Genomic DNA, 23,548 nt, shown 5'->3' on the forward strand with positions numbered 1-23,548 from the left:
TCAAAAGTTATTCTTCTTACTAACCAACAAAATTTAAAATCATAGATGACCAAATAACTATTGTTGCTACTTGGTAGATTTCGTAAATTTTACTAAAAACAAATTTAAAAATGAAACAGACACTAATAAATTTTGAAATTTCCTCTTGCCGTTATTTCCTCTTCTCTGTTTCTCCATACTATATCATGTTTAGAAGACAACTGAATAGCAGTTTGCATGGCATTTTTAAAAGCATAATTCATTAGCTGATAAAATCTGCTCTGTTTTGTTAAAACGAGAAAGCACGTCCTTTTTTCTAATTTACCATCCGAGCTGGACATGTTCTTGTATTTTCTGAAAATCGAATCTCAATGTTTTTATAAAGTGTTTTCCTATAAAAAAGAAAGTAGTTTGTCCCAAACCAATTTTGATAATATAGCGGTTCAACGAGGCTTGAAGAGAAAGGATTTTTGAGATTTATGGATTTAGAAGAGTTTTCAAATATCTTATGTTGCGTTTATACCGAAAAGCAAAGGGAAGAAATTAAAGGATAATCTTGTTTAAACTCACCAGCCACAAGACTTGGGTGCTATCGATTGCAATTCTACCAGAAAGTTTGTTCCCACAAATATAGCGCAAGATTCAAAGTAAAGCTCCAGGAAAAGACTAAATTGTTCCGTGTTTTTTTTCAGCAAACCGAAAAAGGACGGTGCTGAAAAAGAGGAAACCAAACTAATAAGGGGAAAAAGGACCCCCCGATTGCTTATTTGTTTGAATGATGCTGTATTATTCAGCTCTGTATATCACCCCTCCCGATAGAAGGACGGCAGAGTAAGCCTTGTAAATTAAGACAACAAACACTTTTAGGAAATATGTATCCTTCGTTAGCAACATGAAATACATTAGATTAGATGTTGCATCTTCGTGGGAAAAACAGTTTTTCTCGATCTGTTTGGACAACAAAACTTTATTTCACCGAAATCGTCTTCACTTTATTGCTGCCAAAAAATTTATTACTAAGAAAGCTGAACAAAAGAGCAAAAATTTCAATTAAAGATAACAACGAAGCTCCCAAAAACAAGCCCATTTGCCCCCCTAAGTCACTGGTAAAAGCTGAAAGATCATACATCTCTTTTTCTTCAAGCGTTGATTCCACCATCTCATCGTAATAGACACTGAGCCTGATCAGCCTTTCTCTAACCTCATCTGGGCTCACACTTTTTACTCCTTTCATCGCCGAGACGATATGTGACACTGAGGATGCCTGCCAACTTTGCGGCCATGGGTTACGATTTACTTTAACCTCGTAAGTCTCTTCTTCGCAAATAGGACTGCAGTTGCATTTTTGATAATCATACTTCACTATGGATTTTATAATGCAATTCCAAAACTGTGGGTCGCTGTAGTTAGCCACTTTTGGGTACTTTGGGGGGCCCATGAAGCCTCGCATATCTAAAAATACACCAGGACATTGTTTATAGGTTTGTTTGAAGAAGCACGAATTGTAACATTGCATTTGAGTGTTCTTGCCTGGATATATGCTCTCTTTGTCTTGTTCGTCCCCTCGAACGCATTTCGACGGGTAGGGGCTGGGTTTGAGTTTTATAATTCTTCTTCTTATGGCAACATGTGTATGAAATCCTTCTGGGATGGGAATTCCATCAGAAATAGGGACATGTTGCCTTGGGTCATGTATATGTACAATTACTCCTTGGCGCTTTTCTTTCAGAGGCTCGGGTTTGTTCGCGTAATTGAATGTTTTATCAGTCATTTCTTCGTTGTAAAGGATCATTTGCAGACCATATTTTTCACCGCTGGCTTTTTGCTCAAGTGTAGAGTTCCTGTTAAGAGTGACACATGGATAAATGTTTGGAAGAAATGAGAATTTTTCTGGGAAACGAAAGTATTCTGGCAATTCCTGACCAACTCCTGATGTTTTTGCGTCAAAAATGCCGATGAACAATCTGCAGGCAAAGTAAAACATATGTTTGTTCATGTCATTCACAAAATATTTGTCGTCCATGAAACTACAATTTTTTGGAAAATGCTGAAACATTGGTGCCTCTTTGCCATAAAGCATTGGGTTGTAGAAATTTGTATGGCAGAATGTGACCGCAGGTAGATGCATGTGGTTGGTAGGTTTTGTTCCCACTGCAATGGAGACTTCATATCTGTAATACTTCATAAGGCTTTTTGTTGCCGTAATGACAAGAAATACGAGAGCAGAGAGGCAAATAACCAGCCAGATAACCCTTGAAATGTACGTTTTTGATGAAAACACTTTTGGTAACCCATGAATTGTCAAGGATCCGATGTCGTTTGTAACCTGTTCCTTTTCTTTATCTTCCATTTTCCCTCATAAACCTTTTATTTTATATTCTCAGATTCTCTTCAGAGTTGAAAGCATTTAAACTTCGACGTAGTTGACAATCTGTACGAGTCCCCGATGCGTTGATGTTACTTTAGATATGGTGGCATCTGGACTACATGTCGTAACTTGTTACCAACGCTTCAAAATATCATGCCCATTCAGCAACTTTACTGCTAACCAACCCACCACCAGGTCACGAAATAAAAGATCGTTATTGTTTCTGGTTCACACCCTACATATGACACCTTGTTGAAATACTTCCCTTCTTTGAATCAAACTTGTTAGATTCCAAAAAAATGTTTGCTGCTGGTGTCGAAACCTTTGAAAGTTAACGAGAAGCTAGCATTTCATGAAGTTTTATGCTATGGAAACCCAGTACCAACATGCAAAAGAGGCCAACTATTCCAACACAAACAGCTAAATAATATCCAAACATTAGCGTCGCAATTAAAATGACCAGATGTTTTTCATAGTGTTTTCAAACGAGTGGTCATGAAATGCCGTTTTACGCTAAAGTGTGTTAGCATTGTTTGTTTTATGAATTTCGCAGGGCATGATTTCTTCTTTACAGTTATTCTTGATTAGTTATTGGAAGAATTGGCAGTTTATTTGGAGCTTTAAATTAAATACAGTTTTGAGTAAATTAAAGCTTTGTTTTAACCAATGTTTACGCTTACTTTGATGTTCAGACCGCTTACACATTTTGCGGTACTGTAAAGGTTGGGTTGTCAATGGATGCATTCTTTTTAAAATGTTGAGATGTAAATAAAGGTGGTACATTGCAAATCAAGTAATTAAAAATTGGCCAATTAATAGAGTTCTTAAGTTTGAGGTCATTAAATTTTTTTGAAGTTTTTGAATTTTGACCACGTAACCTAAACGAACACCACGAAATTATTTGAAATGTGCAATTCAGTTAGAATGTCTACGGATTACCGTTCTTTTGGCTCTGTTGATGAAGTTATGAACAGAGAGACCAAATTTCAGATATTTGATGGCGAAAGAACCTGCCCTCTTGTAGCTTTATATCAGCCAATTTGTAACACATTTAACTAATTTTGCACATTTAGAGATTTTTCATGATGCTTTTTTGGCAAATTCAAAAATTTTAAAAATAGATTTTTGTGACTATTAGATGGACTATAAGCGTAATATAACTTACACGCTTTTTGATTGGCCAATAGTTTACCGACACGTGACTTGAGCCACTTAAATATCCTCCGATTGCCCTTTAATGCAAAGTCCAGGAAAATGTAACAGTTCCGCGGCTATGACCCGAGGAAAGTTTTCCAAAGTTACAATAGTTTTGTGAAAGGTCAATGAATAAATTGACAAGAGTATACGATGTCAGAGGAATTTTCCGTCGTTTTGCCTGGACTTTTCTTTTTTCCTGTCAAAGCATAAAGCGCATACCATAAATGTTTTCACTTAAATTCCATTTCTATGACAATTATTGAACGTAATCTTAGTCAGTGACCTAAGTCACCTAATTTATGGGAAATGTCATACACTGCCTATTCTTCATATAGCATCTCTGCCATTTCTTTGAAGAACACGATCAGAGTATGATTTTCGTGTTCGCAATCATGCTTGTTCATTCTGGCAACGTTTGCCTTTGTTTGTTTTGCTTCTGTTTCGGAGCCTCAATTTTCTTCGATAAATCTCACTTCTTTTTGCATGTTCTGTTGGCTCTAATGAACGGGTCGTAAATTCAATTTGTTTTCTCTAGCGTGTTTTCTATGACAACAACCTAGACTTATCTTCTGCGCAAGTTTTTTGTATGCTGTCTCTTATTTATTCTTCCTTTTTATCTTCCTTCCTTAATATCAACACCTGCATTGTTTTCCTCCTCCTCCGTGCAGTTTCTTTCTAAAAACTTCGACTATTTGGGTATCCTAAGTATTATATGTAGCAACGGCAGTAAACTGTTTTTGTTTTCTTTCCATACATTTTATTTATTGAATCTTTTAAATCTTTTGATAATTTACAATGTCATGTGATTTATTTAAAACGACATTAAACGAAACTCCATTTTTCGGCTTATTCTACTTGGACAATGCTTATTTTTTTCTTAAACTATATTCATTTGGAAAGAAATCCTAGGTCTTATATCTGTAGCCCTAGGAACGTTTAATAAAATGAAGTCAACATTAACAAATAACCACATCAATCTTGAGACGAGAAAGAGAATTCTGAAATGCTATTTATGGAGTACCTTATTGCATGGAGTAGAGACATGGACTGTAACAACAACACTTGAGAAACGTCTTGAAGCATTTGAGAGGACGGAGAAAGTGAAAAATGAGAAGGTGCTTCAACGAATGAATGAAAAAAGAAAGCTGATCAATATCTTGAAGGAAAGGAAACTGGAATATTTTGGGCATTTCATACGGCTAAATAACATATACAGAACACTGTTAGAAGGATATATAGATTGAAAGAGAGGCAGAGCTCGCCCAAGGATGAGTTGGTATGACAACATCAAGGAGTGGACTGGGATGCAGTATGAGCGGGCAACAAGAACTGCAATGGACCGAGACAAATGAAGAGCTACTGTGTCATCCAACGTCGAAAGATTTGGAACATAAAGAAGAAGAAGATATTAATTGAGTTGGTTTCGATACGTCAGCCCACAGTGACCTTCTCGACGATGGTTTATGCTGTAGCTTCTGGTTTTGCGTTTTTGTTGTTGTTGTTGTGTTCGCTTTTTGTTGTTGCTTTTGATGGTTGTTGTTGTTGTTGTAAATTTGTTTATTTCGATCTTTCATTTCAGGTAACATGTACACAATTGCGCACATATACAGAGTTAGCTTATCAAAATCAAATCTTCCTAAAGAATTAATTTATCATGTCTAAATGAGAGGGTTATAATTGCAATGACCTTCACTATAAGCTGGTCCTTGCAGGTTGGTCCGTTCCATTTTTTATTTGGTCCTTGAGGTTTTTGGTAGGCTATTTGAACCATAAAGGCTCTCGAATTTTCTGCTGAATTTCAACTCGTTTGGTAGGCTATTCCAAATCTCCGGCTGTTGGGTCAGACAGCAGACTATTGGGAGTGTGTTGACAAAGTAGCTACGCTATTTCACGAATCAATTATATGACTAAACGAAACCGGGTCTCTCACAGAGTGTCTTCCCCCTATCCATACCAAGGACCATACCATACCTATATATACCAGGACCATACCATACCAACTTGTGATTTCGTAACGATAATTTCAGAATTTTCATTATAAAGTCTAAAATGACACACAAGAATTCCTTAATGTAAACAAAATCAGTGAAGTATATCACAGATTGTATGCCAGCAAATAGCCCGAGGTTTACTGATTAAGAATCGCTATTGGTTTTTGCTTTCTCCATTAAATTTTGAACCAAGCCAAAAATTCAACGATTTGTGAGGGAATGTCAATGCGTTCGTTCCATATCAACTCAGTTGATACAAAAAGTAAATGCGTTCGTTCGGCTTTATCAATATTTATACACGAGATACATTTCAGCAAATAAGTAACCTATTAACAATATTTGCTCAATATTTGTTCAAGAAAGGGTTCGTGTTTGGGTCCTATGAAAGGTTCAAAAGATGCTCTCTAAAGCCTGTTCTAAAACGAGCGATTGATTCTTTTTCTCGAATGTTGTTAGGGATACCATTCCAGTTTTTGACACCAGAGAAGTAGAAACTTCGCTTTGCATATTCTAACCTAACTTTGGGAATTTGCAGATCTCCACGGTTTCTGGTCCTATACTTTGAAATCATGGATCTTGCAGTGAATTTACAGCGAAAATTTTTGGGAAAGAGGTCATGCAAGAGCCATTTACAAGTCCATCCGTCCTTAAACTTGGCATTCACTATTAACTTCTTTGCCCTTGTCTGTAATCGTTGCAGTTGGGGTAGTTTGGTGTTGAAGAGGGCACTCCTAGCAATGATTACAGTGGCGGATCTAGACAAAAATTTAGTGGGTTCCTATATGGGCGTGGTCCCATATTTTCGGGAAACGCCCTTGACTTTCGCTCAAAGTTGATAAGATAAGATTTTTGATAAGATTTACAATGGCAAGATTTAATGCTAACAAGATAAAATGTTATTTCAGCCTGATTCCAAGGCATGTAAGAAAAAACAGTCTATAATCCAAGCCAGAAGTTGTCATTGTGAATTCTAAAAAAAGATTTCAATTTTGTGCCAAACAGAGAAGTTTAAAAATTCCTTTAGCTGCATAAAGCAGGAGATAAGCTTACTGACTGTTGCAAGGTTTGAGCAAATTCATGCTATACATATTACCTAATAATAAACAAGGCCAAATGCTTAAGTATTCAGCAAATGTTTCAAGAATGGATAACGATAGACAAAGCCTCTCAGCACATATAGCGAACAAGCCTAATTATTCAAAGTGCAAAATATGGTATATGGAATAATCTTATCCCATTCCCTAAAATCTTAGTCAATTTTATCTTGATAAATTTCTCACTCTATAGAGAGATATATTATATATACGATTTCAAAATGTCAATAAATTTTGCACGTCAAATGGAAAATGTTTTCGACATCCCTGAGTTTCCTGCAAATAATTCTCTCCTGCTTATTGTAACATCTTGTGAACATCACTTAAAAAATATCTAGCATTTCAAATTGACTTTCGTCTGATCCATGAGCAAAGAAGCCATGATATGTCTTCTCGAGAACAGAATAGTTAGGCCTGTCAAGAAAAGTGAGCGAGGCGTGTAGGAAAAGATCTGTTGAAAATCCACAGCACTCTTCGATACCAGCCTTTAATTTCATTGAACTTCAGATGCTTTTCTTTTCACGTTTGAGTACTGAAAGCAAGCTCTCGTCGTCACTCGTCATACAGTCATAGCCTTCACCCGCAGCTTCACGTCGCCATTAAGCCTAGTTTCCATATAGATTTTATGCGTCGGCGATGCATCGTCGGTCGCCTACGAGTGAAAGTTTGATGGAAGCACTACCACAAGGTTGTCACCGTCGTGTCGGCGATGCCCTGCTGAATCTAGTTCAACTTTTTTCTGTCGGCGATGACTGAAAATTTTAATAGAAACATGCATCACCGACACGTGGGTGACTCTGTGTGAACACGTGACCCACACTAGCCGATCAAAACTATTATCAATCAACATTCCTACTCATTAGGCACGGTTTGTTGTCAAAAGGCTCCCTTAGCCTGAGAGCCTGATCTCAGGCTAGGCTCCCTAGAAGGCCTGTGTTGAAAGTGTCGCAGATGCATAAAAGCTATATGGAAGCCAGGCTTTATGAAAACAGGACACATTTATGGTCAGCGGTTGAAATGAGGACAATCAACCGCCATGGCTACGACAGGGTTCCTCTCTTAAATAATACAATATGGTACAAAGGGCTGCCATGGCTACGACAGAGTTTCTTTATTTCGAGGAATATAATATGTTACAAAAGAACAGGGTTCCTTTTTTTCTCAATACCATATTTAGAGAGCACCAAAGGCTGTGGAACAAGAGCCCATTTGCCGTTGGGACTCGTTGCGATTTATTCGAAAGTAAAGGGAAAACTGTTGCCATTTGTCTTCGGAAAATTCGACAGGGTTCCAGAACCCTTGGAACCCAGTCTGGATGCGCCACTGGTGAAGGTGGCTTTCAAAGAGAGCTTTGTAAACTTTAGCCTATATCCTACGGCCTATAACCATATATTCATTTTTGCTGGTATTCTAACTAAGTTTGTGAATCCACATCCAATTCGATATATTTTCCAGCTCGTTTTTCGGACACGATATTCACACATGTATCATCAGCATACATATTCACACATGTATAATCAGCATCGTGCTTTCTAGACGATTCTCAAAATCATTAATGTATAGTATGAAGAGTAAGGGTTCCAAACACGAGCCCTGCGGAATACCACGCTCAATGCAGCTTTTGCTTGAATTGGATCCTTTAAATTAACAGAAATGCACCCTATTGATCGAATAAAAAGTGAACCGGCTGAGGGAAGTACCCTGAGCACCATACTCTTGTAACTGCAACAATAAAGTTTTATGGTCAATTGTATCGAATCCTTTTTTGAGATCAAGGAATATACTCAAGTTTTTTCCCCTCATCAGAGATCTTGAACCATGGGTCTATAACATTCAATAGACATGTCATTGTACTGTGCAGTTTTTGGAACGCAAACTGGTTCAAACAAAGCCTGTTTTGTTCCTTTAAAAACTCCATTAGTAGGTCGTGTACAATCTTTTCTAAAATTCTCGAAACAACTGATAACATTGAGATAGGCTTGTAATTTGTTACATCTGTTTTCGTGCCCGCCCTATGAATAGGTGTTACTACTCTGGCTAATTTCCAGATTTGGGGGAAAATACCCCTTTCTAGAGATGCATTATATATCAGTGTCAGTGGTTTCAACACTAAATTTATGGCATCTTTCAATATTTTGACTGGGATTCTGTTAACACCAGGAGCCTTAGAGTGTTTCAGAGCTTTTATAGCATGTTCTACAGACCCTACATTTGCTGGCTGTAGTTTAAATTTGGTTCCTCTGGCTTTATTTCCAAGGTACTTAAGAGGGTAATCGAAAGGCTGACTTTCTATTTTCCCCGCTAACTTAGGTCCAACCGTTGTAAAAATTTTGTTGAAAGCTTCTGAAATTTGTGAAGGTGATTCTGGTTCTGTACCTTTAAAAATGATGTTTTCAGTTACCGTGTCATTTGAGTTCTTACAGACCTGTCAACCTAAAATTTTCAAAACCTGGAGATTTCAGTTTTTGGTAAGAAAAACAGAGAGATTTGGCTAAAAGCATGGAGATCCTTGGAATCTGTCGAATTTATAAACAGCATACCTGTCAAAAAAGTCATGTTGGACAAACAGTAAATGGCAATAGTTATCATGCAAAGCTTTTTCTTAATGGTTTAACACTAACAAAAGACTTTGTTGCGAAGAAAGTCATTTCTGTCATTTTTATTGTAAGAAAACCTCAGCTGAAAGACAAGGAAAAACAGGGAGACGATCATAAATAACCGGGAGACCGGGAAAAAGCAAGCAAAACCTGGAGTCTCCCAAAAAAACCGTGAAAGTTGACAGGTCTGTTCTTATGTAGAACCTTATTTATTGTTTTCCACATAGCTTTCGGATTGTTTTGGGTTTCATCAATAAAGTTATGGTAGTATTCCTGTACCCTGGCACGAAATTCAGAAGTGACTTTGTTCCGCAATTTCTTATATTCTGATTAATAGGAAGCATCTCAGTTAAGAGGGAAAATGAATACGCGCATTCGGGTTATCTCAGCTAATCTTTTTATATGTTAACTTAAAAACTGTTCGTTTGATTTTAAGTTAAAAATTTTCAAATTTCACAAATGCTACAAAAATATTTTGATTTGCTCATCACTTAACTATTCTATACTCTTCATAATTCTTTGGAAACTCATTTTCACCTCGGTAAGAAGCAAGATTTGCTTTTCTCGTTACTTTCTCATTGCCTTTTTATTTGCTACTTTTCTAATTATATCATTTATAAAAGATGTTCCGCATCTGCATATGATATTTCTAAACTTAGTCACTTTTCAGGAATTCAAAGGAGATTATCTATGTACACATACGCTTTCCGTTATTCATATCTCACATGTTTTTCTTTTCACTGTTTTTCCTGCCAGATCTGTTTTCTTAAGGCCTCCTTTCTGTGGAATTTTATTTTGGTATTATTACTTGACAGATCCCGCTTTTTCAAGTTCCGAGTAATTGTGTTTTATTAATTGCTTCAATTTCTCTGCAAGCTGATGAATTATTGAATTCAAAATCAAATGAAACTAATTCGACAGAAACAATATCTTTTTGTCTTTCTTGTTTACTTAGACAAGCAAAAGTATTGTTATCAGGGTGGTAGTTTTCTTTAAACTTCTTTAATCTGCCAAAGCTTGTTTGTTTGTACCCAAATGCCCAATCTAACAATTCCTGTAGAAAGTAACGCTGTAAATTGATTGATTTGTTTTATAAACGAGAATTTGTCAAATAACATTGTGTGAATTTTCTTTAGTTTCACCTTTTAATGTTTTGAGGAGACCTCGACACTTATCAACCGAACATTGAAACATATCACAAAGCATTGATGGGATAATTTCTTTGCTTTGCGTTTTGTTTCCCTTTTACTCATGGTAAAAAAATTGTTTATTTCAATGTTCCATTAATTATTTTCCAGCAATTGTGGTGCAAGTAACTTTGAAAGAACATCAATGTTTCAGGTGAGTCCTGGCTCAGCTGATATTTATTTTATTCAAAAGGGTGTCTGCATTGCTCGGGCACAGTTTTCAGAAGGATAATACTGAAATAAATATATTCAAAGTCAAGGTTTGACGTTAGAAGTATAGGAAGGCGTAACTCACCTTAATTGCAAAAAGATAGAGGGTAGGAATAAATAACATGTTAAGGTAGCAGTCTACCATGAAAATGGTCAGTTATGAAAATTTTGTCAAAATTCCTTTTTCCTTGGATATGATCAGGAAAATTACTGCAAAATTTGATTTTGAAGGAAGTTTTCCCGTAACTGTTGTAGTTTTTGCGAAAATTTGATTTATTTATCCCCTGGGTTGATCATCTTTCCTTAGCAACCAAGTTTCTATCGGTTGCTAGGGGGTCTGTTGACACCCATGGGACCCGTTTTTGAAAAAAAATTATACTAGAAATAGCTCTTGCTAGTACTGCCCGCAAACAATTAGTTCCTTGATAATGATTGTTTTGAAAATGTAGGTCAGGATATTCGAAGAAGACACCATCTTGGGTTTTCACAATTCTATAAAAACAGCTGCTCTAGTTGATGCTAAACTATTCTTTTTATCAAGAATTTTTGGTGTTCAGTTTGCCTTTGATTTAAGTCCAACGCCCTTTTGAAAATCATGAAGTTTTTCGAGGGTTTGACATTAATTTTTCGATAATCACGATAATCATAACTTTTGCTCGTACGGTCCCGAGTTTTTGGGAGAAAAGTGTGGCATTCGACTGGTTTTGATTCCCAAAACTTCGAATCAAAACTTCAATCCATTGCGGAGAACAGAGCTGTGATGCAGCACCGTTTTCGTGCCAAAAAAACCGAAGGCCTTTAACAGAGTCTTGGCAGAGCAACGCTCCGAAGATAATTCCCTTCCGCACAAAGAGGTGGCGGTTTACGACCTCCTCGACAAAGCCGATTGATTGACAATGAAATTGATTGACAGTTGTCATGGCAGCAGAAAAGTGACAAAATCTGCTGAAAAAGTGCTGACAACATGAACTGAAGCTTCCATATGCTACTTATACGCGGGGCAGACTATAAGCCCTTCACTCGCGCGCTATCGCGCGCGAGTTGCGGGCAATTACGTAATCTATGGTCTTCTACCCTATCCCAAAATGCATTTATACCACATTAAAAAGCACAGGGAACGAATGAAGCATAGTTTCTGTTTGGCCTGGCCGACGAAAGTTGTTCGAAGAGTCCTTCTGTTTATGAAGCGAACTTATCCGACAATGAACGCCCTGAAAAGAGAGTTTTTAATCGAAAATTTAGGTCGGTAAAGCGAAGAAAAGAAAAAGATCTGCTGGAAGTAGAAAAAACTATGTATTCGAAGCAATGACAAGGATTTGGATTACTTAGGCCAAAGCGAAAAGGTGATGAAGATGTACTGCCTACTTCGTCTTCACAAGCAACAACGGATCAAAGCAAAGAATTAGAGGAACACAGTGCTTCACTTTATAAACTTATGAACTCTTTCTTTGGTTCAGAAAACCTTAGATCCATAAAAAGACCAATTTCCGGATAAAAGGAACGAAGGATGCTGCTGCTGGCAATATTGGCAGTGCTGACGATGGCTACAGCCTTAAAGATAAGAAACTTTTGATGAATGCAATCAACAAAATTGCTGTTTGTCGTACATGTAGGAATCCAAAGGCACAGTTAAGCCTGCTGCTTAGTTTGGCCTCTAGTTTAGCAATAAGTTTGGCCTTGCAGAGAAATATTATCTTGTATGTAGCCATTGTCATACAAGTTAACCACTTGAGACCAGTGAAAAGCTCAGTGGATCTAAGAGGGCAGACAAGAAAGGGGGACAGACCACATATGAAATAAACTGTAGATCAGTTGTTGCTTTACTAGAAACTGAATGTGCTGGGTTGGAGAGATCTTTTGACTTATGAGTCTTCCAAACACTGTCTCAAAGTCACCTTACAGCAAACATTTAAAAAATCTTGAGGAAGTGGCAGTAAATGTATGTGAAAACATTATGAATGAAGCAGCTGCTAGGCTTATAGAGATCATTGAAAGAGAAGAGCATACAATGATTGAATTTGATAAACCATCCACTGGAATGAGTCCTTGCATGGTATGGTATGGGCATGATGTCCAAAAACCTGTCAGGTTTAGTGGTTAGAGATCAGTGATTTAGTGGAAAACGAAAAGTCACTGTTTGCCATTCTGTTGGAAATTTCACTATTGGGCCATCATCAATTGTAGATGTTTTGAAGGCATTACAACTTAAATGTGGCCAAACAAACTTTAAATTATTTGAAAACTGTTGACAATAGAAGGCTGAAAGATGCTGCAAGGAAGGTTTCACAGAAATACAAAGATCGGAGACAAAAATTACAAGCTGCCACCTTAAAAACATCACAGAAATACAAAGATCGGAGACAAAAATTACAAGCAATAAAGAAGCGAAGACTTGATGTAGCTAGGAATAGCTATTTATCAAGGGCTTTTGGTCTTTCTGCAAATCCTGAAAACATTTCTAAAAAGGTAGTTGATGCAAGTCTAAAAAGGAAAAGAGGAAATAAGGAAGGAAAGAAAAAGAGACCTAGAAAGTCGACGGACCTGTCGAGTAATGAACATGGATATTTCAACCAGTTTGAGCCCCCAGTTACCTTTATGATGCCTCTAAACATTATTATTGACTTCTTTTAACATTTTTGGTTGTATCTATGGGTACATTATGTGTGATACACAACCAAAATTCAGTCAAGTTGCAAAAGATAAGAAAAATTAGTTATTCAGTACATCTCAAAACTTCAAATGCACTTTTCTCAAATCTCAAATACGGACATCTATTAAGCTTGTGATTAAGATATCTTTGGCTCTGTATAAGATATGAAGATGAAATTTTCAAATAATATGTATCTTTTAATGCTCTATGCAATAAATACATAGATTTTTGATAGAAGAAATATTTCACAAAATATTTTAGAAAACTCAACTTTTCACAATAAAATATCTAGCTGACTTGGTATCATAAAACTGTGTGTTCATTGCATAGATTATGTAAGTAGAAACTTGTTGCTAAAAAATTTTCACCATAGCCTTTAGCATTCATGAGATATCATTTCCACAATTTGCAGAAGTTCGGCCTTTGTTTTTGTGTTTCTATGGCAACGTCATTGCCACACCCTTCCAGACATCTATTTTTGCTTTTTAAATCTTACATTGTTTATAACCTGAAAGTTTCAAGCTTCAAGCTCAAGCCATTATCAAGTTTTGGCCAGTTTTCCATATTGCTGCTTTCAAGGTAGACTGCCACCTTAAATATCAAGGTTTGCTATTAATCATGCTTAATAAAGCAACAGAAAAGGCTTCCTATGTACATCTTTATGCCCAAAATAGATAGATCTTTAATTACACTTTTTGTGCATAGAGCAGGACGGTTTTAAGTTGTTACTCTGAATACTTCACTCCTGATGCGATCAGGCAACACTGATGGTCAGACTGAACAGTCGCCTTATAATGGATGGGTGATGTGACGCCTGATGAGCGCATCAAGCGAGGATCTCGTAGTAGCAACGTAGAACCGTCATGTTCTATTCACCAAGTGTGTAAACCTTTGGCTTTACGGCATCGAGTGCCTCATGACAGAGAGGTAGAGAGTAATTTTCATTTAATATATAATTATATGGATACACCGTAAAATATCTAAAACCGCTTTGATATTAAATGGAATGCTATCTCTTTACCTCCCCTCTTTACCTGCGATATCGGTTTATCTTTTAAAGCAATTGAACAGCTAAAGAAAATTTATTGTAATTCTGATTGGCTAGTTGATAAATTTTTTTTTCTCCCTATTCCAGGGGAAAAAAGGACCAAAAATCGGGGCTGAGACATTGCTTGTTCGTGGGGAAGAGCATTCGAAGTTTCTTACTACTTTAAAATGAACTAATTAATTATTGTCTTTCTGTTTTTGTAATATTTTAGAATTTGAAGATGTATTAGTCATTGACTGAATGACAAAATCAAATCAGTGCCAAACTGCATATTCTCCAAATAATTTCAATCTCGTTACGCTCTTATTATTCTAACGTTGTCTAGGGCCAACGAGAGGTTTCGGATGCCCTAGGACAAAGCCGAAAGACAAGTCCCCCTGCGAGTGGAACGAACAGGAAATTTTTGCGAGCACGCCTTTCAGATTTAAATACATTTCCAACTTTACTTACAGTTGTTTTTCTGCAATCGTTTGAAATGTTTTACTATTTCAAGAAATTGCTAGGTCTGATTAATTCCATTTTTAAGATGAGATCCATTACTTTATAGGGCCCCTAGACCTTGAGGCCATAGGGCAATTTGCTTATCTTGCTCTCCCTCTAAGCGGCCCTGAGGCTGTCAAACAAAGCCGAAGAACATGCTCTGAGAGCCAGTGTCTTAGGTCCTGTTTATATGAGCAAATTTATCCCACCTATCAGCCCATAATCTTGCAGGTCGGATGAAATCATCGAATGTTTGCATGCAGATGCTATCCCACCTTCAGCCTGTTTGCTGAAAAGTGAGACAAAATTTGATCGCGTTTATATAAACATTTCATCCCATCTTCCAGCTTTATCCCACGTTCAAGCATTTATATGGAAAAAATTCATCCCACCTCAGTGAGATCCCACCTTCATGCAGTGGGATCTCACTTAACCGGACTGGTTTTTTCCATATAAACGCAAAACGAAAAACACAAAGGACTCTATAGAAGAGTGGGATCTCACCTCTCAGCTCACAGGCTGGAAGGTGGGATGATTTTCTTAATATGGCCAGGCCCTTTTGACTCTAAGCATAGGGAAAAATCCAAATATACATGAGTTCGACAACCAAAGGAAGAGTGAGAAAATGGATAAACTTGAAAGGAAGATGTTCGTTCGGACAAGTAACATGCATGGCGGAGCATCAAGGGGACTGGGAGGACACATGTTTTCACTTTTACTAGTTGGATGTGTGAATGTCGAGGAAGGGGTAATTTTTGGGAAAATATTTGTTGTGACGTGGCTCTATGATTTTGAAACTGCCTGTATGCATCTTGAGCGTTTGCAATGGAGAAAATTTGTGTTGCCTGTTGAAAGTACACTTTCTGTAGCAGAAAAGTAGGCAGCCTAAGTTTTTTGATTTTGTCTCCCTCAAAGCCCAATGGCCAGAGCTGCCACTGAGCAACAGTAGAATTGCCTAAGCATTCTTTAAGATATATCGATGGCAGGCGGACACTGTCACTGTGGATAGAAAAGTTGGATATACATGGATGTTATACTTTTCAAGGTGTTGGTTGACTGAGCTGGCGAATCATCTGTGGACTAGGGTTATGGTACAATCTGTTCAGATATGACATCCAACAAATCCAATTCCGTATACTGATTTGAAAGGACCTTCACAGCCAAAATCTTCATTTTCTGCATTACGATCAATAATTTATCGAGAGCATCTATAAATTTTTTAATCACTCAAATTGGCCAGCATGTAGGACAATATATTATTTCAATCCTAGAAAAATTTTGGCGTCCAGTTAATCAAATCAAATATCATCAACATATAACGCTCGTGTAAGCAAGTATAGTGTAAGCTCGAATAAAGCCATATAATTCAACATTGTGTGTGCTTACCGTATCTACTGTATTATAAGCCGCGACATTACATAATTTCCTTTGTATTGTTACCAATGAAAAATGTAGAATTAATCTTTTCTTAAAAATAGTGATATAATTCAACAATGTGTGAAGTCCGCATTGCATCCATTTTTATACAGCGAATGCTTACTCTAACATTATAACGTTTACAAGCTCATACTTTTAGCAATATAGAGTACATAAGATTTGGCATCTTCGAGGGAGAGAACGGATGTTCTTGTCACGATAGTTCGATTTGACAACAAAACTTTATTTCACCGAAAACGCCTTTACTTTATTGCTGCCAAAAAATTTATTACCAAGAAAGCTGAACAAAAGAGCAAAAATTTCAATTAAAGATAACAACGAAGCTCCCAAAAACAAGCCCATTTGCCCCCCTAAGTCACTGGTAAAAGCTGAAAGATCATACATCTCTTTCTCTTCAAATGTTGTTTCCGTCATCTCATCGTAATAGACACTGAGCCTGATCAGCCTTTCTCTAACCTCATCTGGACTCACACTTTCTACTCCTTTCATCGCCGAGACGATATGTGACACTGAAGATGCCTGCCAACTTTGCGGCCATGGGTTACGATTTACTTTAACTTCGTAAGCCTCTTCTTCGCAAATAGGACTGCAGTTGCATTTTTGATTATCAAACTTCGTTATGAATTCATTATAGCACTTAAAGAGCTGTGGGTCGCCATACTTAGCCACTTTTGGGTACTTTGGGGGGCCCATGAAGCCTCGCATCTCTAAAAATACACCAGGGCATTGTTTATAGGTTTGTTTGAAGAAGCACGAACTGTAACATTGCATTTGAGTGTTCTTGCCAGGATATATGCTCTCTTTGTCTTGTTCGTCCCCTCGAACGCATTTCGACGGGTAAGGGCTGGGTTTTAGTTTTATAATTCTTCTTCTTATGGCAACATGTGTATGAAATCCTTCTGGGATGGGAATTCCATCAGAAATAGGGACATGTTGCTTTGGATCGTGTATATGTACAATTACTCCTTGGCGCCTCTCTGTAAGTGGCTGGTCATTTTTTGCATAAGTGAATTCTTTATCGATTATTTCTTCGTTGTGAAGGATCATGTGCAAACCGTATTTTTCACCGCTGGCATTTTGTTTAAGTGTCGAATTCCTGTTGAGCGTGAAACACGGATAAATGTTTGGAAGAAGTGAAAATTTGTCTGGGAAACGAAAGTATTCTGGCGAATCCTGACCAACTCCTGATGTTTTTGCATCAAGTGTGCCGATGAACAATCTGCAGGCATAGTAAAACATATGTTTGTTGATTTCATTCACAAAATATTTGTCGTCTATGAAACTACAATTTTTTGGAAAATGCTGAAACACTGGTGCCTCTTCGTCATAAAGCTTTGGCTTGAAGTAATTTGTATGGCAGAATGTGACCGCAGGTAGATGCATGTGGTTGGTAGGTTTTGTACCCACTGCAATGAAGACTTCGTGTCTGTAATACTTGATAAGGCTTCTTGTTGCCGTAATGACAAGAAATACGAGAGCAGAGAGGCAAATAACCAGCCAGATAATCCTTGAAATGTACGTTTTTGATGAAAACACTTTCGGCAGGCCATGGATTGTCAAGGAATCGATATCTTTCAGAATATGATTTTTCTGTTCGGAGTCATGCTTGTTCATTATGGCAACGTTTGTATTTGCTTCCAAACTTGCTTCTGTTCCAGAGCCTCCATTTCCTCCGTTAAGTCTCACTTTTTTCTGCATCTCCTTATGGCTCCCGGGAAAAGGTCGTAAATGCAAGTAGTTTGTTTTCTCTAGCGTAAGATAACAACCCAAACCAATCCTCTGCCAAAAAGATTTCTGTGTGCTGCTTCTTGTGTATTTTTCCTTTACCTCTTCAATATCAACACCTGCATTTTTTTTTCTTTCTCCGTCCAGTTTATTTCTAAAAACCTTTTGACAATGCGGGTATCCTTAGTATTATACTGTAACAACGACAATAAACCGTTTTTGTTTTCTTCAATAAATTTCATCAAATATATTGGAAATGGCAGGTGATATCTTCAAGCAACATTACAGCAACATGCTACAACAGCAATATGTCTGGATCACAGGCTACATTTTTCTTTCGGCTGATTCTTCTTGGCTGACTCTTCTTGGCTGATTCTTCATGGACAACTGCTGTATTCTTTCAAGAACTTTATTCATCGAGCTGGTTTCGAAACGTCAACCTACAGTTAACTTTTGCGATGATGGCTTTTGCTGTAACTTCTGCTTTTGCGTTTTTGTTTTGTTGTTGTTATTGTTTTGTTGCTGCTGCTGTTCTGATTGAGATTGTTGTTGTTGCTGTTGCTGTTGTTGTTGCTGTTGTTGATGATGATGGTTGTTGTTGTTGTTGTAAACTTAATTTAATTCGATCTAACATTTCAGCTAACATTATATGCAAAATTGGTTTATTGAGGCCATACGTCTTGACTCCAATGTTTAGATCGTTAAGCCTTTTGAATTTTCTTCAGTTTCACCTTCAATTGTTCTGAGGAGACCTTGACGCTAATTGATGGAACATAGAATCATACGAGAGAATCACTCTGTCGTGTTTATTAAAGAATGTCATCTGCATTGCTCGGTCACAGATTTGAGAAGGATCATACAGAAATGAATATGTGACGTCAAGCTTTGACGTTAGAAGTATAGGAAGGCTTCACTCACCGTAATTTCAGAATAGACAAAAGGCAGTACTGATGCACCGTAACAAGGGTTTATAGTGTATAATTATGCTTTATGCATATTTATAATTGAAATGTTGTAATATGTACTTTTTCCAAGGCCTGTCAGGGGGGGGGGCTGTCATTCTCACTCTCCGTAAGACTTACGAAAATTTTCGCTGTTTATGAAAATTTTTTATGTTTTTTAAGAGGTAAAAAGAGATTTTTGGACAAGTATCCCAGTACAGTTTACAGCTGCCACGGTCAACAAACAATTTTTTTGAAGAAGATTCCAACAGGGAAACGAAGAAAATATTAAACCTGCTAGATATCGAGGTTAACTGTTTGTTTTATTTAATAAAATAAACGATTGTGCTTTTATATTTTAAGATGACAGAAGGATATTCAAAAAGGCTTTAATCTGGAATGCTTTGATCTTTAATCTAATCTGTTGACCTACCCACTTCATCTACTATGCCGGTATATCTGATAAAGTAGTTAAATTGTTCAAATTTTTTATCATGATTCGCTAGTTGATTAGTTTTTCATTTACCTTTTACATCTTTTCCTGGAGAAAAGAGGGCCGAAGATTGGAGCTGAGATGGTGCTTGGTCGTGGACAAGAGCATTCGAAGTTTCTTAGTAGTCTAAAATAAACTATTGATTGTATTATTGTTGTAATTTTCTAGAATGATAAGTGTTATTAGAAAGATATTCACTGAATGAGAAAATCGGTGCCAAATTGTGTATTACCAATCCTTTTAATTTTATTCTCGTTACTCTCAATATACCGTCCTTGAAAATACAGGATTCCAAACAAGATTCCAAGCAAAACAAGAACCTCAAAGTAACTTTTTCATTTCGCTTTGTGCTTTTTCCAATCTAAGACTCTGAGGTCTGAATATACATGAATTTGCTAGCGGAGGAGAGAGGCCGTGGATAAACAAGCTTTCTGCTCCTCTGTGACTTTTGATAATCTCCCGAATCTAGTGATTCATAGTTTTTTGTCTCGTTTATTCTTAATTGATATCAATTTTACTTCGTCCATGTAGCTTGTAAGTGGTTGAGGGGTCTGTGGATTACATAATACGATTTGCCAAATTGTCATACATGTCAGGAAGTTTGCTAACTGATCGTCTCGCGCATCATTGATCGTTTAGGGACAGGCCATGCTCTGTTGCAAGTATGACAGCCATTAAATCCTATTCCTTATCCTGATTTGCTGTGACATTTACAGCCCTACGAAGTGAACACTTTACCGACAACTGCTGCTATTGCTCGAACCATTCTGTTTACGCGAGCGCGATGCGACTGGACCAGTGCTTTCTTCATTTTCATTTTCAAATAATTTAAGGAGGTTAGTTCTTTAGTAAATACTGGTTTACAAGGGACCCTCCATTTAATTATTTTAATTGCGTATGCGTATTTTAGGATCGCTTTGGTCACATAGAACAGATTTCACTGGCCTTGAAGGAAGCTGTGATCCTACTCCTAAAGCGCTACTTTGCTCCTTTAAAATCTCATCGTACGCACCTAAATTAGGGCTAAAAATTTGCTACTGACCAAACCGTCTATCTAGTTTTCTTAGATCTTTTTAATACTAGGACCTGGGTTATGAAATTTTTTTGAAATTTTTCCTAGTTACCTAGTATACGGTACGTATGCAATCGTTCGCAAAGTGACTCATTGCTGATTTACTCAACCCATTTCTTGTCTATAGATCATTTCAATATTGCATAGAGCAGCTTTTTGAATTTGATTGCAAGAAACAAGCTCATAGCTACTATTTTTATGGAGGTGAGCAGCCTTGATGGTGTGCGGTGCGAGGATGACTCTGGTACAAGGATGGCTCACTAGTTAGGGTTTCGGACTAGAGATCCAAGAGCCTGAGTCACTGACATGTACAAACTTTCACCCAGAGTGAAGAGAGTCGCCAGCTCTCTGCACCTCCGGGCGTAGGTAACACGAGGCATGGTCACATTTAGAGGAAGGACCAGGACACTGCTTGATAAGCATTGCTTCTCAGTGTCATAAAACCACCTTCGGATGATAGGTACCGTAAATACAAATTGTAATGTGTGCGGGCGAAAAGCACGTGCAATATTGGCTAAGCTCACTGCGCATGCTCCAACGGGGGACGGAGAGGGTTAGCTTATTCGACTGAAAAACTCTCTGTCATTTAGCTAGCTCATTTAATTTTCTACAGCAACTTTCAAAACTACCTAAAAATGATGATTCCAGCTGTTCAAGATTTGATTAATACTATGACTACATAATCAAAGATTGCAATATAACTTCTATATATTTTCATTAGGTAATTAGAGATCATGAAAATTATGACTGATCTTGTAGTTAAAAGTTTGCATAAGCAAGTCTAAATTCAGAAGTATTAGCTTGTTTTTAACTAAACTATTCAACTAAAGTATTTCTTGCCAGCTGCCATTGGAGGCTTTGTAGGGTGTATTTCTGTATAGTTGTCGATCACCAAAAGCGTTCGGTTGGGCCAGTTTTGCAGGCGACTGCATACCACTCTGCTGGCGTTTCTCTACGTTAAGCCTTGAAAGTTGAAACAAAACAGTTTGTAATACTTAGAGGAAGATTTTTAGATCCAAAATTGCTAAGATAAGACATACTGAGATAGGTATCAGAAAGTTACCTGTGAGTTTCCTGAAGATAAGGCATTGCTAACATGAAAGAACAAGCTACATGAAGTTAACGGATGCCGAAGACTAAAGACCAATAATCAAAAGCTGTAAAGCCGTACATATGAGGGTGAAAAGCTGTTCCATGATAATATAAACAAGATCTACCAACAATTGATCATTCATATTTCATCGAGATATATTTAACTAATAAAAATATATTTTACAAATAAAAATTACTAATAAAAGAATGGAGTCAAGGACAGAACAGAGGAAACTGCAGCACAACATCAGTTCTTTAACGATTCATGGCTTACCAAAGATTTTTTCAGTAAAGATATATTGTTCTAAACTACTATGGTTGACTTTGTGCAGTGCAGCTTTTATATCCTTGTTTTATACAAGTGCAATATCTCTAATCAAGTACTTCAGGTATGACGTTTTTCTATCTTTTGAGAAGAAGCCAACAAACAGCCTAGCGCTTCCTTCAGTGACTTTCTGCAATACAAATCTTTACAATCCATCAATGTACATGAACGAGGCACCAGTGTTTCAGCATTTGCCAAAAAATTGTAGTTTTACAGACAGGAAATACTTTGCAAATAACATTACCAGAGAAATTTTTCAACACGGCTGTAGATTGTTCATTGGCACATTTGATGCAAAAACATCAGGAATGCGTCGAGATATGCCAGAATACTTCCTTTTCCCAGAAAAATTCTCAATTCTTCCAAACATTTACCCGTGTTTCACCTTGAACAGGAATTCTATCCTTAGGCAGGGTATCGGCGGTGAAAAGAATGGTTTGCAAATGATACTTTACAACGATGAAATTGCTGACCATACATTTGCTAATGGACACGAAGAGGAACCGCTAACTGAAGTGCACCAAGGAACTGTTGTTCATATTCATGACACAAAGGTTCATGTGCCAATTTCTGATGGAATTCATATTCCTGCAGGTTTTCCATACACACATTGCCATTCATAAAAATATCAATAAGCGGAAACCTAGCCCATATTCATCGCATTGCGTACAAACCAATGAAGAAGACAGACAAACCATTTTTCCTGGCAAGAACACCCAACTGCATTGTTTCTATTCGTGTGCAATGAGGCGTTTCTATAACAGATGCAATGGCGTATTGATGGAGTATAGGAGTTTTATGGGACCCAAAAAGTACCCCAAAATGGCAAGTTATAGCGCCTCCTTTCTTAATTGTTTTTGGAATCATTCTTCAAGAAACCAGACTTGCTAACTTGCAACTGCAAGCCGCTCTGCGAACAGGAGAGTTACGAAGTTAGAGTAAATCGTAATCCATGGCCGCGAAATTTGCATGGTTCAGCGCTGTCTAATATAATATTTGTTATGACGTGGCTCTATGATTTTGAAACTGCCTGTATGCATCTTGAGCGTTTGCAATGGGGAAAATTTATGTTGCCTGTTGAAAGTACACTTTCTGTAGCAGAAAAGTAGGCAGCCTAAGTTTTTTGATTTTGTCCCCCTCAAAGCCCAATGGCCAGAGCCACCACTGAGCAACATTAGATTTGCCTAAGCATTCTTTAAGATATATCGATGGCAGGCGGACACTGTCACTGTGGATAGAAAAATTAGATATACATGGATGTTATACTTTTCAAGGAGTTGGTTGACTGAGCTGGCGAATCATCTGTGGACTAGGGTTATGGTACAATCTGTTCAGATATGACATCCAACAAATCCAATTCCATATACTGATTTGAAAGGACCTTCACAGCGTACATGTAGGAGAAAGCGAGAAAAAAAGACCGAAATATTTGCTCTTTTTTCTTCATTTTGTTAAACTTACATATATAATGTGTTCTTGATGATAAGAATGAGCAAGAAGAGAGCATATTAAATTTAAAATATTGATCCTTCCAATAAAGAAAAGCAGAAAGAATATAAAAGATAATAAAATTTGAACGAGTAATGATGTTATATACTTTGTTAATTTTGGAGTTACAGTCGAAATATTGTGTTCATTAACTGTGTGTTTTCGAATACAGTA

The 23,548-nt window shown here is 37.2% G+C and overlaps 3 protein-coding genes across 3 annotated transcripts in view; 1 reads left to right on the top strand and 2 right to left on the bottom strand.

Annotated features, from left to right (window-relative positions):
• The window catches only part of LOC135692562 (protein MCM10 homolog), a 45,631-nt gene extending 31,038 nt beyond the window's left edge, over positions 1 to 14,593 (top strand). Inside the window, exons 17-18 of the mRNA XM_065210737.2 lie at positions 10,525 to 10,567; positions 14,409 to 14,593. Coding sequence (XP_065066809.2) covers positions 10,525 to 10,567; positions 14,409 to 14,492 — 127 coding nt within the window. The 3' untranslated portion in view covers positions 14,493 to 14,593. The remainder of the gene's footprint in view (positions 1 to 10,524; positions 10,568 to 14,408) is intronic.
• Positions 679 to 4,472, bottom strand: LOC148960488 (bile acid-sensitive ion channel-like). The gene has a single exon (XM_089111226.1). The coding sequence runs from the start codon at positions 2,327 to 2,329 to the stop codon at positions 947 to 949; it is 1,383 nt and encodes a 460-aa protein (XP_088967352.1). The 5' UTR covers positions 2,330 to 4,472; the 3' UTR covers positions 679 to 946.
• Positions 14,594 to 15,784: 1,191 nt separating the features above from the next.
• LOC135692564 (acid-sensing ion channel 1-like) lies at positions 15,785 to 18,512 on the bottom strand. Its single transcript, XM_065210740.2, has one exon. The coding sequence runs from the start codon at positions 17,934 to 17,936 to the stop codon at positions 16,461 to 16,463; it is 1,476 nt and encodes a 491-aa protein (XP_065066812.2). The 5' UTR covers positions 17,937 to 18,512; the 3' UTR covers positions 15,785 to 16,460.
• Positions 18,513 to 23,548: the final 5,036 nt, after the last annotated feature.

The sequence above is a fragment of the Rhopilema esculentum genome, chromosome 3, assembly GCF_057945365.1.
Source record: "Rhopilema esculentum isolate cy_ngs chromosome 3, ASM5794536v1, whole genome shotgun sequence".
Lineage (NCBI taxonomy): Eukaryota > Metazoa > Cnidaria > Scyphozoa > Rhizostomeae > Rhizostomatidae > Rhopilema > Rhopilema esculentum.

Bases quoted from the DNA above. Each gene is read 5' to 3' on its own strand.
- LOC135692564 (XM_065210740.2), bottom strand. From the start codon at position 17,936: ATGCAGAAAAAAGTGAGACTTAACGGAGGAAATGGAGGCTCTGGAACA.
- LOC148960488 (XM_089111226.1), bottom strand. From the start codon at position 2,329: ATGGAAGATAAAGAAAAGGAACAGGTTACAAACGACATCGGATCCTTG.